This window comes from Fusarium solani (genome assembly GCF_023522795.1).
Source record: "Fusarium solani strain SB1 chromosome Unknown bctg00000009, whole genome shotgun sequence".
Lineage (NCBI taxonomy): Eukaryota > Fungi > Ascomycota > Sordariomycetes > Hypocreales > Nectriaceae > Fusarium > Fusarium solani.
In genome coordinates this window covers 2,883,290-2,899,059 of record NW_027072144.1, presented here as the reverse complement: position 1 = coordinate 2,899,059, position 15,770 = coordinate 2,883,290, and the positions used below count along the sequence as shown (strand labels likewise).

At 51.0% G+C, this 15,770-nt stretch overlaps 5 protein-coding genes across 5 annotated transcripts; 3 read left to right on the top strand and 2 right to left on the bottom strand.

The window, feature by feature from the left end:
* Positions 1–2,158: 2,158 nt before the first annotated feature.
* On the top strand, positions 2,159–3,392 carry MRS44_013945 (uncharacterized protein; the record flags this gene model as incomplete). The annotated part of the gene is made up of 4 exons (XM_065617383.1): positions 2,159–2,168; positions 2,516–2,698; positions 2,760–3,183; positions 3,233–3,392. 4 exons carry the CDS (start codon positions 2,159–2,161, stop codon positions 3,390–3,392), a joined length of 777 nt encoding a protein of 258 aa, XP_065473455.1.
* An 874-nt stretch (positions 3,393–4,266) lies between these two features.
* Positions 4,267–4,894, top strand: MRS44_013944 (uncharacterized protein; the record flags this gene model as incomplete). Its single annotated transcript, XM_065617382.1, has 2 exons — positions 4,267–4,585; positions 4,653–4,894. The coding sequence occupies 2 exons, from the start codon at positions 4,267–4,269 to the stop codon at positions 4,892–4,894; spliced, it is 561 nt and encodes a 186-aa protein (XP_065473454.1).
* A 1,521-nt stretch (positions 4,895–6,415) lies between these two features.
* On the top strand, positions 6,416–6,996 carry MRS44_013943 (uncharacterized protein; the record flags this gene model as incomplete). Its single annotated transcript, XM_065617381.1, has 3 exons — positions 6,416–6,586; positions 6,660–6,893; positions 6,946–6,996. 3 exons carry the CDS (start codon positions 6,416–6,418, stop codon positions 6,994–6,996), a joined length of 456 nt encoding a protein of 151 aa, XP_065473453.1.
* Positions 6,997–7,030: 34 nt separating this feature from the next.
* On the bottom strand, positions 7,031–10,379 carry MRS44_013942 (uncharacterized protein; the record flags this gene model as incomplete). Its single annotated transcript, XM_065617380.1, has 8 exons — positions 7,031–7,066; positions 7,317–7,775; positions 7,827–8,126; positions 8,200–8,577; positions 8,896–9,417; positions 9,521–9,684; positions 9,758–9,894; positions 9,955–10,379. 8 exons carry the CDS (start codon positions 10,377–10,379, stop codon positions 7,031–7,033), a joined length of 2,421 nt encoding a protein of 806 aa, XP_065473452.1.
* A 1,748-nt stretch (positions 10,380–12,127) lies between these two features.
* MRS44_013941 (uncharacterized protein) lies at positions 12,128–15,739 on the bottom strand (the record flags this gene model as incomplete). Its single annotated transcript, XM_065617379.1, has 7 exons — positions 12,128–12,241; positions 12,306–12,386; positions 12,863–13,128; positions 13,187–13,727; positions 13,809–14,207; positions 14,252–15,064; positions 15,191–15,739. 7 exons carry the CDS (start codon positions 15,737–15,739, stop codon positions 12,128–12,130), a joined length of 2,763 nt encoding a protein of 920 aa, XP_065473451.1.
* Between the last annotated feature and the right edge of the window lie 31 nt (positions 15,740–15,770).

Here is a 15,770-nt window from a genome sequence, read left to right as displayed (position 1 = left end):
ATTTTATAGCTATTTTTAAATACTTAAGGTTTATTATTTTTAAGTGCACAGTATAGGTGCGTCGCTCGCTTGTCTGCGCCGCTCGCTTATCATATACGTTATATAAGATAAGGGACCTTGGTTGTGTTTCTGAAGATCTACTACCAAATTGCCCCCTGGATTACCTCTAATCTCCCCCTCGATCCGAGCCAGCACCCGCCGTATCTCGACAGGCCACGCGTGACCCGGGGTAGTCCCTGCTCTTTGATCTTGATGATGATATGTAACACATCCGTCACCACCGTAGACGTGTCTTTGTCGTCCAGGGCAGAGTGATGACCGGGCAACAGCTTGCCTTGCTCGATCCCCACACCTGGGCCCCATCGCTCAAAACGGGCTCTGGCAACCTTGAACCGAGTGTCTAAAACATGCGAGTCAGTGCCGAATGTCTGACAAGATTGTACCTTGTTGACTGCCTCCAGACAGGTGGTGAAGAGCCCGGCGAGCCCGGCGATCCCAACGGCGAGTCCGGTAGGATCCATGGTTATGTGTCGATGAGGTGGCAGGTTCGAGTTGATGAGGGGCGCCTCGCGTTAAATCTCTCAGCCACTCATGCATGACGTTGTCTGAGCCTGTCAGTGTGACCATGCAGGTTGGTGTTTGGCGCTTCTGCCAGGCTGTAAGCAGCCTTATCGTATTTATTGTGTCTATCCATGGCGACAATGGGCTCTTCTAACACATGAGCTCAGACTTTGAGAAGCACAACGATGGCCCGCGTCTTTGAGTCCGCAACCCACCAATCCCTCACTCTTCGGACGTCCATTCCAGTGCAACCGGCACTCCCGCTTGCCATTCTAGATGCGGGCGCTTAGAACCTCGACTCCATCGCTAAAGGCTTTGCAGTCCCACTCAAATTGTCGGACAAGCTGTTCATCTAAGATGTTTTCTCTAGGCTCCCAGCCATAACTTCCATCCGACCACCTTAAATGGAATAAGTCGTTGCCCATCTTCCAAGCAAACAGTCAACCGAATACGCCTCTTCCTGCGCGGAATCTAGTTGATTAACGTGCATCATAAGTGTGACGATCGTGTGTTTCCCAAGGGATAAACCGGTCGTGCTGGGTTTATGTTGGCAGGAGTCCGAATCCTCAGAGGCTGAACCTAGATCGCTGCCTGGAGCTCAAGTGTCTCCTCCACCAGTGCTCAGAGCTCTCACCAAAGACAATTAACAAGACGCACTACGCATTCACCGGAAGAGCATCAAACGTCAGTATACAACACCAAGCGTCTTACACCATCACAGGTCACATCAGTTCCCTCCGAAGCCCACGCACTTCTCGCTAAATTCGAAGAATAGCCTCTACAGGACGTTTTATTAAAGCGCATAACTAAGGGTGGCAGAACAACATTTCAACTACAGTTTAAATAGGCCCCTAATCCAAGGCAGCAACATACTAACAGGTCCGTTTCGCATTTTAAAGGCAGAGGATCGCCCAAGGCTTCACTTTCAAGGACAAGATCATTCAGTAGAAAATAGACAACAGAGGAGGAAAATACCATGCGCACAATAAGACAGGCTAGCCATTCTAGGGCTAAGATCCACTACGTGTTGCATATGCCTCTACCCAGATTGTCACACGAGTGCACCACAAGAGTCAGAGGGGTGTTACAGATCTGTTGCAGGTTCGGCAGGTCTAGTATCGTAGCCTCTCCTCGTCAAATATAATGAGGACGAAGAAGGAAGGCGACGAGGGGATAGAGATGAATCAATCAATAATCTGTTCTTCTCTATCTTGAAATCATCATTCATCTTGACTTACCACCCTCGTATCCGACACCATCGTCGCACGACGCACCGGGATCCCCGACACGATAATTGTCAACCTAGCACTGATACACGAATTCAGACATTGAAATAAAAGATCAGTGTGTCGATTGCATTATCCCCCCCCCAATATCTAAGGAGCGACGAAGGTTGGTCTCTTATACCTGTGTTCAATCTGTTGATCTCATAGGCAGCAGGCTGCTGCCTGGTGCTAGTTGAGGTCGTTCACATTCATCGTGATCCTTGCCTAATTTTGGCCTCATTCCAACAACCTGATCTTGACAAGTTTCCTCCAATAGTAAGTGAAGGTCTCCGGAGCTTGACAATAATTGCGCTCCTTACGGCCGGCGCAGAATGGGAAGAGGTAGGTTTTCAACAAGGCCAACATCGCTGCTGTTGCCCTGCTAATTGTTACATCGATTGTAGCTCGTCGTCGTTATCTCCTCTCTTGCCCAGGGGCGCTCCTCATTGGCAGTGGGCAACATTGTCGGGTCCGCGATCTCGAACATACTTGGTGCCTTTTCTCTTGGCCTCCTATTCCACGAGAAGGGGAAGCCGGCTCAGTTCGATAGGAGCTCTCGAATATACTCCCTCTCCTGCTAGTGGTAACCAGTTTTGTTACGCCAGTCATATATTTTTCCTACAGGACGATCTGGCCGGTTTGCGGCACCATCTTGATTGCCTCTTTTGCTCTTTATATTGTTTCCATAGGCTGGGCCATCAACAAGGGCAGCCTCACTGCTCCAGAAGACTCGGATGACGGGAGCAGTGATGACGACAGCAACATAGATTCAACGAGGGCATCCATCGGCCAGGAAGATTCAGGGAACCAGGAGACTGATGCGCTATTACACCAAAGAGGCGGTTGGGCACATAGACCTCTGTCTCAGACAAGTTAGCCAAGGGCGGCGCAGTTTGGAACAACATATTTTCTACTTGGTCCTTGGTTTCTTAGCCATCTGCCTAGCCGGTTACATCTTGTCTGACGCCGCGACGAACATTACGGTCGCCATCGGCATTTCTGACGTTCTTTCCGGCGTCATAATCCTTGCTATTGCCACCACACTTCCCGAGAAATTCGTGGCCGTTATGCGCGGCCACCGAGGACATATTGGTATTGTGGCTAATGCTGTGGGAAGCAACGTTTTTCTTCTCTCACTCTATATGGGAATCATAATGCTGGACACCTCCGGGGAATTCAACAGTGGTAATGTCAATGTCACGGAGCCAGCAGTGCTCTGGGCTTCAATTCTGGCTTTCACGTTAACCGGCTGGTTTGGTAGCAGATTTGACCGCTGGATTGGAGACGCAATGTTGGCTGGTTATGTTGCCTTTATTGTGTTAGAGCTTACCGTCATTCATAATGTCGCTGATACGCCGTAATTATCATCGGGAGTCTGGCGGTTTCGTCTACTCTAACACCCTCAGCCGCAGTGCAACTGCTATAGGCCCCAAGAGCAGTCAGCTGAACCTAGCGGAGATGTTTGAGGCATTGAAAGCCGGCACAGCGGAATGTCCTCATCGCTATGAGATTCACCCCTACATGCCTAAGGTTGATCTTGTGCTGGTTGATCCTGCAATGCCCTGATGCTGTAGCCTCGTGAGGGTTCTACCAAGAGCTTTTTTTCTTCTTTCCTTTCCCTCTTTTTTCTTCTTAGCCAATTCTGGGATTCTACTTCTCTGATTATTGTCTCATTTAGGAGTTCCAATCTCACCTCCGCGGCGACTATACTGTAGGGTACCCTACCGCGGAGACGGCCTGAGTGATTGGCGATTCTCTTCACTTGGCGATATTGCTGCCTCGGTTAGGGCTAGTTGTTTTATACCCCGGATGTTTCGCGGGGTTCTTAAAGGATGGTGCGACGAGGACTGCCACCTTTGTTACCCTTACGTAGTAGGAAGCCGTTAGGGAGTCTGAGCGCCATCGTCTTGGCACTTGGCTAGCTCAAGGAATACGTTCTAGAATTAATCAGGGTAGCGAGGGCTTCTGCTAGTGAATCAAAAAAAAAAAAAAAAAGCTCAGACGCTCGGACTCTCAAGCACCCGTTTGAACGAGGGTCTCATGATACATTATCTCAAACGCCCGGGGACTACGAAACAGAATGGTGTGGCGGCTGTCTCGCGCCTCGACAAAAATTGGTAGCTCTTAGTATCTATTTTAAGGAGATACAGACGGCTTTAGGTATTTTTAGACCTTGTATCTATTTCAAGCCCTGAGATAGCTCAACATCACCGACAGTGCCTGGGACCCCTATTAACCACTGTGACTTAGGCTGGTTACTATTGGCCAACCGGGATTCTCGAACGGTGTCATGTCCTCAGGGCTGTTAACTTGTTTACATGTTGTGTTGAGTATAAAAGCACGTAGTTTCTCTCGAGTTGGTACTCCTAATATTAGATCCAACTCAGATCAATCAACAGTCCCAGTCTTATTACTACTACTTCAGCACATTCTTCTCCCAATGCATCCCACTATTTTTCTCGCTGGCCTGGCTGCGATCATCCCTGCTGCCCTAGCAGAGGAGCTCCGTGCAGACGATGTGCCATCGGCATGCAAGACAATCTGCCAGCCCATTGTCGATCTCACCAATACATGCGATGTCGACCCCAACGAAGCGGACAAAGATAACGACAAAAGAAGGAAATTGCGGCTACGCGAAAGCAACGAGGCTGATGAGGCTATCGAGGCGAACTGTATTTGCACGAATAAGAGCTTCGACGTTGCTGCCGTGATGGCGCTCTGCGCAAGCTGCATGGCTCAGAACAGCCAGAACACGGAAGGTATAAACTCCGGAGATGGCACGTTCGTGGATGACTAGATGTAGATGGCTGACACTCGGAGTATTAGATGTCGATAAGCTCATGTCGCAATGCTCCTTCACGTCTACTTCATACGTGCGCTCAGCTACGGCCATAGCCTCAGGCATCCAGGTTCAGGCAACGAAGCCAGCCATGACTGAGGCTTCTGAATCTACTTCCACGGCTGGTGCGTCGTCCTCCACCGACTCGGCTGGCAGCGGCGCCGGGAAGATGGCGGTTTCCATTATAGCTGCTGCAGGGGCCGGGTTGGTGTTGGTGTTGCAATTGTAAAGAAGCTCCAGCGGGGTACTGGAAATGGTGTCTCGGTGATGAATAGAATCGAGTGTGTTAGCTAGTCCAATGTTTCTCACCCCCAGCGGTAACGGTATCATAGCAAGGACCTTGCCGATCTCAATAACCACCCCAGCCACTGACTGGCTGACCAAATAGCCTCATCTACATTGGCCCCTTGGGTCTTAGATATCACAATGAATTAGGTCCTTGACCTGCAGGCGAACCGAGTTGGTGACCGTAGTGAAAGATTTATTGCTGTCGTCGTGATTATATGTTTAGATGACCTAACTCCAGTGCCCTTTTCTCTCGAAGCCGCATAGGCATAAATGCAATTACTAGTAAGTTTGGTCACGGTTCTTCATGAAATAGCTAGGATCCAATGATTGAGCTTTCAATGTGCGGGAACCATTCAGAGCAGGGTGTATCATATGTATGCCTTTGTCAGTGTCTCAAGCGTGCAGAATAGGAAGAGGTAAGGCTTCGATCCAAACCACTCTTCATTCGCCCACTAACTAATACATCGCAATTCGTTATCGCTATTACCTCTCTTTGCGCATGGCCGCTCTTCGTTAGCAGCAGGAAACATCAGCCTCATTCTTAGAATTTAGAGGGTCTATCTGCATTTCTTTGCAACTATCTATGTAGACATGCGAGGTAACTTTTCTAGATAAGTGCGTATAGGTCTGGGCTAGCTGCATTTTTGCGAACCAGCCCTTCTTTTGCTAGCCAATCCAACCCCCTACCTCTGGTACGAAGGTCAGGGGATGGTCGATTTTGAGACCCCCAAGTAGAGCCTTCAGACTGCTGGACAATAAGAGTATTGCAGAGTTGGGAGGGATGGAAGACGGAATGGGCGTTTCAAAACCGTTTAACAAAACAATTTTGAAACCCACTACAAAAAGCTAAGGAGGTCCTAGTGTTTTTAGCGCAGGCACTAGGAGGATGGTGATGGCGAGAGCGAGGGGACGCGTCTTAGGTGGCGTAATACGCGAAACATCTCGAGACTGGCGCGGTTTGCCCGACACAACCATAAACGAAGTTGGATTAGATTTCCATTGGGGAGATTCAGACGTGAGCGCAGCAGGGTCAGGTTAGAGCCATTTTAATTGCCCGGTCTAGATGCGGGGATTGCTGAATGTCGAGCTAGAGTATGATGGGGAGGCTCTGGCGCTCTGAAAAGTCACGATTGAAGAAGGGATAAGGCATGAGACGCCGAAACGTCAGCATCTACCCGAGCCATCCTCTAATCAATGAGAAGTAAGGCGTGCTCCGGGCTCTAGTAAGACCTGAGTCGAGGTTCTACCCCCTCTCATGCCGTCCGTGCTATGAACGCTTATGAAGAATAGACAACCTATCAAGCAATTCGTAAACGGCTCAAGATTTAGCAGCAATCACCGCCCAAAGACGCTAAAACTCTCCGCTTTTATACACCAGTCAGTTCCCCACTACAACACAAACTCCGTCGATCCGACCTTTTTTTCCTTTTCGTCTTCCTATGTTCTCTATTCTACCTTCGCCATGGTCAGCGGTAACGCCGTCGCCTACAATGTCGCCGCCTTCATCAGTACCTTATTCCTGCTTGAATTCGGCGCCGATAAATTTGTCGACCACACTGCTATCGTTGCCTACCGGACGGGAATTCCAGACACGGTAATTGCGCTGCTTACCGCCGGCGCAGAATGGGAAGAGGTAAGGCTTCAACCTAAATTGAACCTACTTGGTCCTCCCTCTCTTCCTTGCTCTGTTAATTAATGGGTCGTAGCTCGTTGTCGTCATTGCCTCTCTTGCCCAGGGCCGCCCCTCCTTAGCAGTAGGAAACATCATCGGGTCAGCCATCTCGAACATCCTTGGCGCCTTTTCGCTCGGGCTCTTGTTCCGTCCAAAGGGCTCGCACGTCAAGTTTGATAAGAGCTCCCGGATGTACTCGCTCTTCTTGCTTCTTATCACCACCTTTGTCACACCGATCACCTACTTCTCCCATAGGATCGTCTGGTTGGTGTGTGGTTCTATCCTGATTGCGCTCTTCGCGATCTACCTGATCTCCATAGGCTGGGCCATTAGCCGGGAAGGCTCACCGCGCCGGAATTTTCGGACGATGACCCTATAGCTTGGGCTGATGAGCTGCGAATGGCCTCATTCTGCGCTCCGAGAGCCGTTTCCTGGGAAACCCTATGAAATCTAGTATTTCAAGTATATCAAGTTTGGGGCATCATGGACTGACTTACTTGAAATGTATTGGGTGGTCAACTTACTTGACTGACTTGATATAACTTACTTGATACTTGAATTGATGTCAGCGCTGAATACGGTTGATAAGAATAACACGAGGGCATTATCTTTCCACGCGATTTGGTTTACCTATAGCAAGAAAAGACAAGTTAGTAAGTAAATTATAGCTAATAGAGTCAAGGCTTTCTACCTGGTTATCTGGGGTAGGGATGACTTTGATCTCGTTGAATTTGAATCCTGATTTCCCTGATTTATCGTTCTTTTTGGCATCGACGAGCTCCTTGCAGATGCCGCAGTTAGGGCGAGCTGTGCCTGTAGCACCGTGGCCGTGCTGACGAAGAGAGAGAAAGAGGTCCAGCGATGAGAAGAGGTTATCCATAAAGACGTGATATATCGAACTCGGCAGTAGGTTTATAGGGGCAATAACGACGCTCTGAGTCGCGTTCAACGCGATGAATTTATCCCCGTCGTCTGTGAGAACGTAGATAACTTCTTCAACCTTCTCAGCCTCGCTAACTTCCCTCTCTCGGCTGGCTTTTCCTCTTCTTCCTCCTCGGCCGCGGCCGCGGCGGCCGCCTCTCCCTCTTTGAGATACCGATTTCTTCCTCTTTGAACGTTCAACGCCAACAGGACCGTGTTCTGCATCGGGCTGGTGCCAAATCCACCGTAAAAATATACCTAACTGGGCCACAACCCATACCTTGAAGCCTGTATCAGTAGGCTTGCTGGGCACGTATGTGACCTCTGAGTTCCTCCTTGTATAGCGGATCATGCCCTCATCTACAGCGAGATGAGAGCCCGGCTCACAGAGCTGCGTTGTGGCATATTGTATGTGCTCAGACCACGGTTGTGCGCATTGAAAGACCTCAGGGAAGCTCTCATCATCAGTAAATTTGGTATGATCGAAGGGGCGAAGGTGACGATGAAGGAGTCGAAACCGGTCATATGTCATGAACTTGATGATAGATTGTTCAGGACGTTGCTCCCTCGGCTTAGGAGTCTTCCAATGGTCTTCAAATCGCAATTTCCTTATGGATTCTTATATAAATTAGGATCCCAAGTCAGATATATACTTCTGCGGCACATGTAGGCTTCCAGCCTTGCAGCCGTGACCGGTCTTTCAATTCATGGTCTCGGCTATCAATAACGCCCCTTTCCAGCAAGCTGTTGACCCAGCTGTTGGTATAGTGAACCCAGCTGTCGACTAGGGAAAGAGGCACAAAGTGTTGGAAGAGGTGTAGCGGCTCTTGGGGCAGCTGGTTGACCTTAAGCTCGCGCCTCTCCATATTGAATGGTTGGAAATTGAACCCTCGGTCTTCTGCGGGAGGAAAGTCGGGCCGCCAGGTGCTATCATACTCATGCTCCCGGCGGCTGTTATCCTCCCTGGTGAAGCTTTGGTCGTCATATGCATTGAGGTCCTCGGTAGGTATTGATTGAGAGCTCATTGATAACTTCAGAATGATTTGTATGATGTTTTTAGTGGGAATGATTGATGATGCATCGTCAGGTTCCCCGCATGTACCTATCATGCGACAGGGGTGATGTGGAGGGGAATACCTTCTGGAGCCTTAACACAATCGAGGGGATAGGCGCCGAAATCCCATCGTCTTCATTTAACACTATCGACGGTTCATAGTCCAAGTTATGGAAGCTATATATTAAACTATCTGCAGGCTGGGGTGTATTACAAGTCATTAGGGTGAGTTGTAACGGAGCCAGGGCTATCAAGGAGACACGAGTGCTTGCCGCCACGGGCTGGCCCCTCATACCCCATGATAGACCTCGATGACACCAACAGCAGATCTTTCAGATCCTGTTTCCTCATCACGCAATCCACTGGGTCCACTGGGTAGACTTAGGTCCTTCACCACCGCACTAGCGCTCAACTCACCGGGAATACAACCTAGCGGCGAACGTCGCTCCCTTGGAGTGGCTTCCCCACTATTAATCTCCACCTCGTGGCGCTGGTAAATCTTTAATGGCATCGCATACGTGTTGTTGACTCGCTCCTCGCTATCCAGCCGATGAAGGGTGCCTTGTGGGTGGGCCCTCACCGCAGAACGATGGCCATGACTGAAGTTAGACTGGAAACGTGTCGAGGGATTTGTTGAGCGCTTGTGAGAAGAACCGGAAAAAGACTTGAGGTTGAATAGACGACGCAGCAGTGTCCAGATATATGGCAGGTTGGCCGTGATCAGAGCCGTGGAAGATTCGCGGACGTACCAAAATGTCCAATTAGAGCCGAACGGTTCGTTGAAGCTGTAGAATTTATTGAGAATAGCAGACAAAATCTATTTCGAGCCAGATGTAAGCGCCAGAACCCCGGGTAATGCTTTGAATGATACACAGGGATACAAGGCATCCGAGAAGAGCCGCGTCGGGTTTCCAACTTACCGTGAATGCGCCGAGGCCAAAGACACCGCAGAGAACTGCTTTTCTCTTTACGGGCAACTGAGACTGCAGGAAGATAGGCATCGGGATGAGTATGATCATGATGTCGGAAGAGATGTTGAGCACGGCATTGGTGATCAAGTGGTTCGTGGCGGCGGAGCATTGGGCTAGGCGTTTCGGGTCAGCAGTTTGATGCAGATGGAATAACCAAGCAGGTGGGAGAACTGGTCTTCAACATACTGTTGTCGGGGGGCACAGCCCAATATTGGTTGAACGGTCGGCACCATACTCCAAGGTAGAGAATCTCCATCACGACAAACCCAACAACAACATAGCCCGCGACTATCTTGACAGCCAAGTTTTGGTTCAAACTCATCCTAGGGTTATGTTAGGTACAGCAATTCTTCGAAGTTGATTGTGGCAGCGGGATGACTGACGTCAGTCGATTGTACATGAACAGGAGGCAGATCTTCACTGTCCAGATGGTGAGGATCTGCATCTGCTCCACAACCAAGACCCATTTGGAGCCGATAATTCGTTCCTTGATGTTCTCCGGGGCGAGTTCGGTGTCGTCGTTCGGATCGATGAGATTGCTGCTGGTTCGTGAGATGACGCTCATGCCAATCATGAAAACCGTGTCGGTGATCTGGGGCAGGTTAGACATAGTCGCATCGGGTTGCCTAGTACAGGCGGCTGGGTTGGAATATCGTTGACGGACCATGGCGAACATCATCAGGTAATCTTCGGTTTGGAACTTCTTAAACGAGCCGAAAAGAAACCGTCGAGATGTCCTTGAAGCAACAACCATAAGCACCACTCGATGAAGCATTTCAAAGGTCGGGGGAGAGTATTCCACGTACATCCTGGCGATGACAATCACCCATGTCACCGCATACCAAGTCCATATCTCTGCTATGAAGGCCGACATGGTTGGATGGGAAATTCACGCCTCCATCCGTGGCGGGGAACATAGGCATCGGATCGAAACATGGGAGAGGGCCGAAGTTGTCCAAGAGTTAAGAGAGTTGAAGATAGAGCGGAATGGCTCAGTGCCTCCGCCAAAGTAGTACTCTTGCCAAGACCACAGTCAGCCCACTTCGGCCCAGTATTCCGAGTAAGTCCACCTGGGGGCCCCGGATGATGGTGTGACTGACTGCTGTATACAGTGCAGTGCAGGGCAAGAGGCTAGAGGCAAGAGGGTCTTCAGCAAGCCACTTCATGCTACCTCTTTCTGTAACTGTTCGTTGGTGACAGGAAAAGTCAGGTCCCCGACTCGGCAGGGTCTCAGCCATGTCTCAGCCGTGCACGTTGTGTGGCATGTACGTCGTTGCCACGGCGATCTCTGTACATCCTTCAAGACGACAAGCCCGGAATATGCCGACCCAGAGTTTGCGGGACAGTGCGCCAGTCCGGCGGCTTGCGCCATGACGATTAGCCACCAGGAGGTCAGTGGCGCTGGCCCTTGCTCGGTTGCTGAAGGAGTGGCAGAAATCGTGGCATGATGCGCGTGATACGAATCGCGCGAGAGGCCAATGGTATGGATCCCCGACTCATCAATTCATCATCCATGAGGAAGGGAGAACCATGAACCTGGCAACACCATGCAGGGGCATACCGAAATCTAGTCTCGGCTGCAACCTCCCCCAACATTGTGTCCGGCCGGTATTGCAACTGATGATACTGAGGATATCCTGGCAGATACGAGGGGGATTCTCCTCATATCCAGTACCGTCCCCAGATTTCGTAGTCTTCCTTTGTGCCCCGAAACTGAAAGTGCACCTATGTCACGTCCTGGAATCCTTCTTTGACCTGCGGGGCCTTATGTCGCGATGCAAAACCGGGCCAACTTCGGGAGGCCCTGCCTCGATTCTAGATTCATCGATCTATTGAGGAGGGCGTACGGCATCCTTGTGTTCGCACAATCCAGAAACGCGGCTAGCTCTTCGACCGGGGCATCATGGGGGTTGCGGGGACAGGGTACCCTGATTGATTCGTTCGTACCTCAGGGGTTTGAGGTATTTCCAGTAGAAGGTGCTCTTCCCGACTCCCGGTGCTCCACAAAATAAGACGATGTGAAAGGACGCTAATGTAACTTTAAACTCAAAGTGGACTGAGGCAAATTCCCCAGACCTCAGGCACCAGTTAATGCCCGTGGTACTTGTGGGGGCCGCCAGTCCGGCGATTCCTCGTCTGCTCCCATCCCAAGAGTAATGCGCATCGTCACTCCTGACGACTCCCTCTCATGGCTAAGTTGAACTTGTCTGGCTGTTGGCAACGTTGACTGTGTTTTGACTACAACAACATAGCCCCTGATGTGGTTGCGTTGTCAGCTGCAGTGAACGGACACCGACTTGTAACTTGACTTTATGCAAACGCACGGTTGATGCACGGTTGTTCGGCGTGGGGAAGAGTCATGGATGTACCCATCCGTCCGTGCGGTTGAGGAAATGACACGGTACACAACAAAAAAACAGCCACAGCACCTCAGCTAGCCTATCCTCTGCTCATCTCGACAGCCTTCTCCCAGCCACTGAATCAGCGTGTGACCTCCTCATCCGTGATTTGAGGCTTGAAAATGGTTCTGTCCCGAGTATTGACATCTTTCAGGTCCTAGAAATCCTCCCAAACCCCGACAGCAAGACGCGCCGCGATGGCAGCACCGAGGGCTGTCGTTTCACGCATGCCTGGGCGATTGACAGGGACGCCAATGAGATCTGCCTGAGTCTGGACTCGTTGAGCTTGGGTTAGCCTCTGAGCCTTGGCATAGAGCCCGGGAGCTTGTACGTACCTGCATGATAAGATCCGAGTTGCACATGCCGCCATCCACAGCCAGCTCCGTTAAAGCATGACCACTGTCCTTCCCCATCTCCTAAGTGCGTGTTGCCCTCCGAAAAGGTACCCCGCCCCAGTGTTAGAAGCTTAACAGTTAGCTCGGGATTTCGGGGACTATTGAGCACTGAACTGTTAAGACCCTATGAGTAAGATACTTTCTTCTTCCCCAAAAGATAGAAGAGAATAAGGTACTGCCCTAAGTGAGACCTCTCATTGGTTCAATAGCCGAAAAGTAACATCTTCGGAGGGCAACACGCACTTAGGAGATAGATACATCTCTGTAAAGGCGGTGAAACCAGTTTCGCTAACAAGATCTCCTTTTCAGTGTAGAAGCAATTAGGTCGGGCCAGCCCCCTTGAACAGGTCTTGCACAGGCGTTAAAATAAGGACTGGTTTTCCATACAGAACAAGGCCAACTCTATTACGCCCTCGAAGGCAGCTATCTACACCTCTATTTCCTAACTGTTATACAAGAAAGAACCTCCTCGTCGCTCTTAACCATCTCCCACTGACTCCTTCGCCTCCGGATGCTTGGTTGCGTCCTCCGTCCGCTGGCACGTATCCCTGTAGTTCTTCCATTTCCCAGAGTAGCTGACTGACTGCGTGTCGGGGGCTGGGATGAGGGACCGGCCCGGCTACCGGCCCGTTGGCTCTCTTCCAGGGCAAGTCTAGCAAGCGTCGACTTGTTCCGACTCCCTGGTAGTCGACCTCGCCTGCGCCCTGACGCCTGGCTAGCTGGTTGGCTTGCTGGCTTACTGGCGGGTTGGATACTGGACTGGCTGCTTGTACCAATAGCTAGTCGCGTCGGAACAGCCTGTGTAGTATTCTTCGGCCTACCGCGGAGAGCAGTGGCGATCTTGGGGTCGAGGATCCGTCGATAGGGATCTCGAGAGGCTGACTCTCGCAGCCGCCACCGTGGATGGACGTCCCACTTAGTAAAAGGCGTGCCAGACCCTATCTTCGAGTAGATCTTATGGCAACAGGGGATACCCAGCTCTACCGATACTGAGCAGTCCTCACTACAATCCCCGAGAGGATCAGGGAACGGGTTCTTCCCTGTCGACATCGCTTTCCTTGCTAGCCGATATTGCTTTGTGATCAGTCCGAGGCCTTTGGACGAAATCGATGCTCGCAATTCACCTAGGTACTCAGAGCTCAAGCTGAGATACTCGCGGGCAGTTAGTACCTCGTCCTCTGCACTGGCATGGGTGAAGTCCCGCTCTTGGTCCCTTATCATATCCTGCATCGCCTCAACTAGCCGATATAGGTGGCTCATGCCATTGAGAAGGTAGCTCTTGACGTTGTTATTGCTTGCTTCTGTGCCAGAGGTGACGCGGATGCCGAAGTTGCGATACTCGCGGATGAAGCAGCGTGCCCACTAAGCCCTAATAGGCATGTAGGTTCTATGGAGATATCGCAGGATAGCCCGCTGGTCATTAAACTCCCGACAAAGGTTTACCCATGCCTTCTCGTGAGCCTCTTCAGTCTCGGCGAAGAGGACAAGCTTCCACATCATAAGAACCCCTCGATAGCTATGAGGGATAACCTCGGCTGCTGGCGCGTGGATGAACTGTCGGTCTTTGGGACTTAGATCTGCCTGTGTCTGCGGGGCAGGTGCCTCCCCGTCGCTGCTATCAAGACTGCTGCTGCTGCTATCGTGGCTGCAATCCTTAACCCACTTCTGCTTCGACCTGAGCAGGACGTTGGAATTGATGTGGTGGATGCAGAGCTGCTGCTGTGCCTCGGGGAACTGATCGTTTAGGGCGGCTTTCATCGAATCGTCGAAGTCGGTGATAATAACGTCTGGTTGTCGGATCGATTGCTGTTCTGTTAATTGCCGAATGCTTTCGGAAAGGAACTGGAACCATTCCCGTCATTCCCGTCTCTCGTTGTCGATTAAACCGAAGGCGGCATTGAAGACCGATCCCTAGGCAAGTCTGTCCCTGTTGCCTGGAACAACGGGAGCTTGAAGCGGTTGGTGTTATACGTGTTATCAAAGCTGATGAACCACTTCCACATCTGAAGACAGTAGGGGAAGGTCCAGACAAGGCCAAGAAGACGATTCGGATTATCGTCCGCCCACTTGACGAGATAGGGAATCTCCCTCTCGTCGAAGAGTTTGATGAGTGCCGCTGTAGGTGTATATCCATCGAATTTATCGCGGTTGATAAGAGACCTGGCGTTGTAGATATCCTTTCGTGTAAAGACAGACTCGGGATGTTGCTCCTGGACGACAGCCCGTACATCGCGAGCTCGGATTCCAACCCTGCGGCTTGTTGATTCAACGGTAGCCCTAATAGGCGTAGTGAGCCTCCTATGGGAGGGATGGGCAGATGGTCCGATGCTACGCCCGTGGTTATGCTGGCTGTGTTTGGGGTTTGAGTGCTGTCGTAAAAGCCACTTATCCTCCTCTAACGCCTCTGCAACGACTATCCACTTATAACCATACTTCCGGGACTTGCGCTGTCGGATCCCTACGCCTTCAGTAGGTCTGGGTTCTCCGAATCGATCGCATTGGAATGAATATCTGATCTTCCGGCCTTTATATGAGTAGGCATTCCGTCGAATAATACCAAACCCATGAGCCTTTGCGAAGGCATTCACCCAGTTGAAGAGAACCTCGGCGGATGGTGCTGCATCGCCTGGGATTGGTGGATTTGGGATAGGGTCTGGGGTAGGCGACGAGGACTGCTGGAAAGGGGAAGATTTGATTGCCTATGGGGGTGATGGTGCCTGGGGAGATTGGATAGATAGCCCTCGAGGCGGAGAGTATGGCGGAGGGGATTCGTAGGCATCTGAGTTGAGTGGTGACCAACCCTATCTCTCTCGCCATTGGCGTACTCGTTCGTACGACCGGGCAAGTTCAATAGTCAGTCTCTTCTCCTCCCCGATAACCTCGCGTACTAACTTCAAGGCGGATTTAAAGTCGGCCCTTGTTGCAGTTGGGGGCCGTTGGGTAGATTGTGGTGGAGAGGAGGATAGTAGTAGATCGGTTTTAGGGCCTGGTATGGGTATTCTAACTCGCTGCGATCGTGTTCGTCCGGGTGGGAAATTATTCGAAAGGTATATCTCGTGATCGAAACGGAGCTCCCATGGTGGCTCATGGAGCCCCTGCGATCCATGAGGCCGTGGAAAGCTTGAAAAGGTTTGTGGATAAGATGCGAAGAGATTTCTAAGCGCATCTTCGTCGCCGATACCGTAGTACTGGTCGATACTTGTCGCGGTGCTGGTAGCTGATTGTGGTCTATCCGTAAGTAGTGGTGGGCTGAACCTGGCTGGTCGAGCCTGTCGCTGTCGTTTTCGAGGACGTGATTGATCGCTCGGGCTAGGCCTTCGGGTTCGGCGTCTCGAATTGCTCTCTGAGCGATGAGGAGGCTCGGATTGGAACATAATGAACGTTTTTATCGTCAAGGGCTGGGAG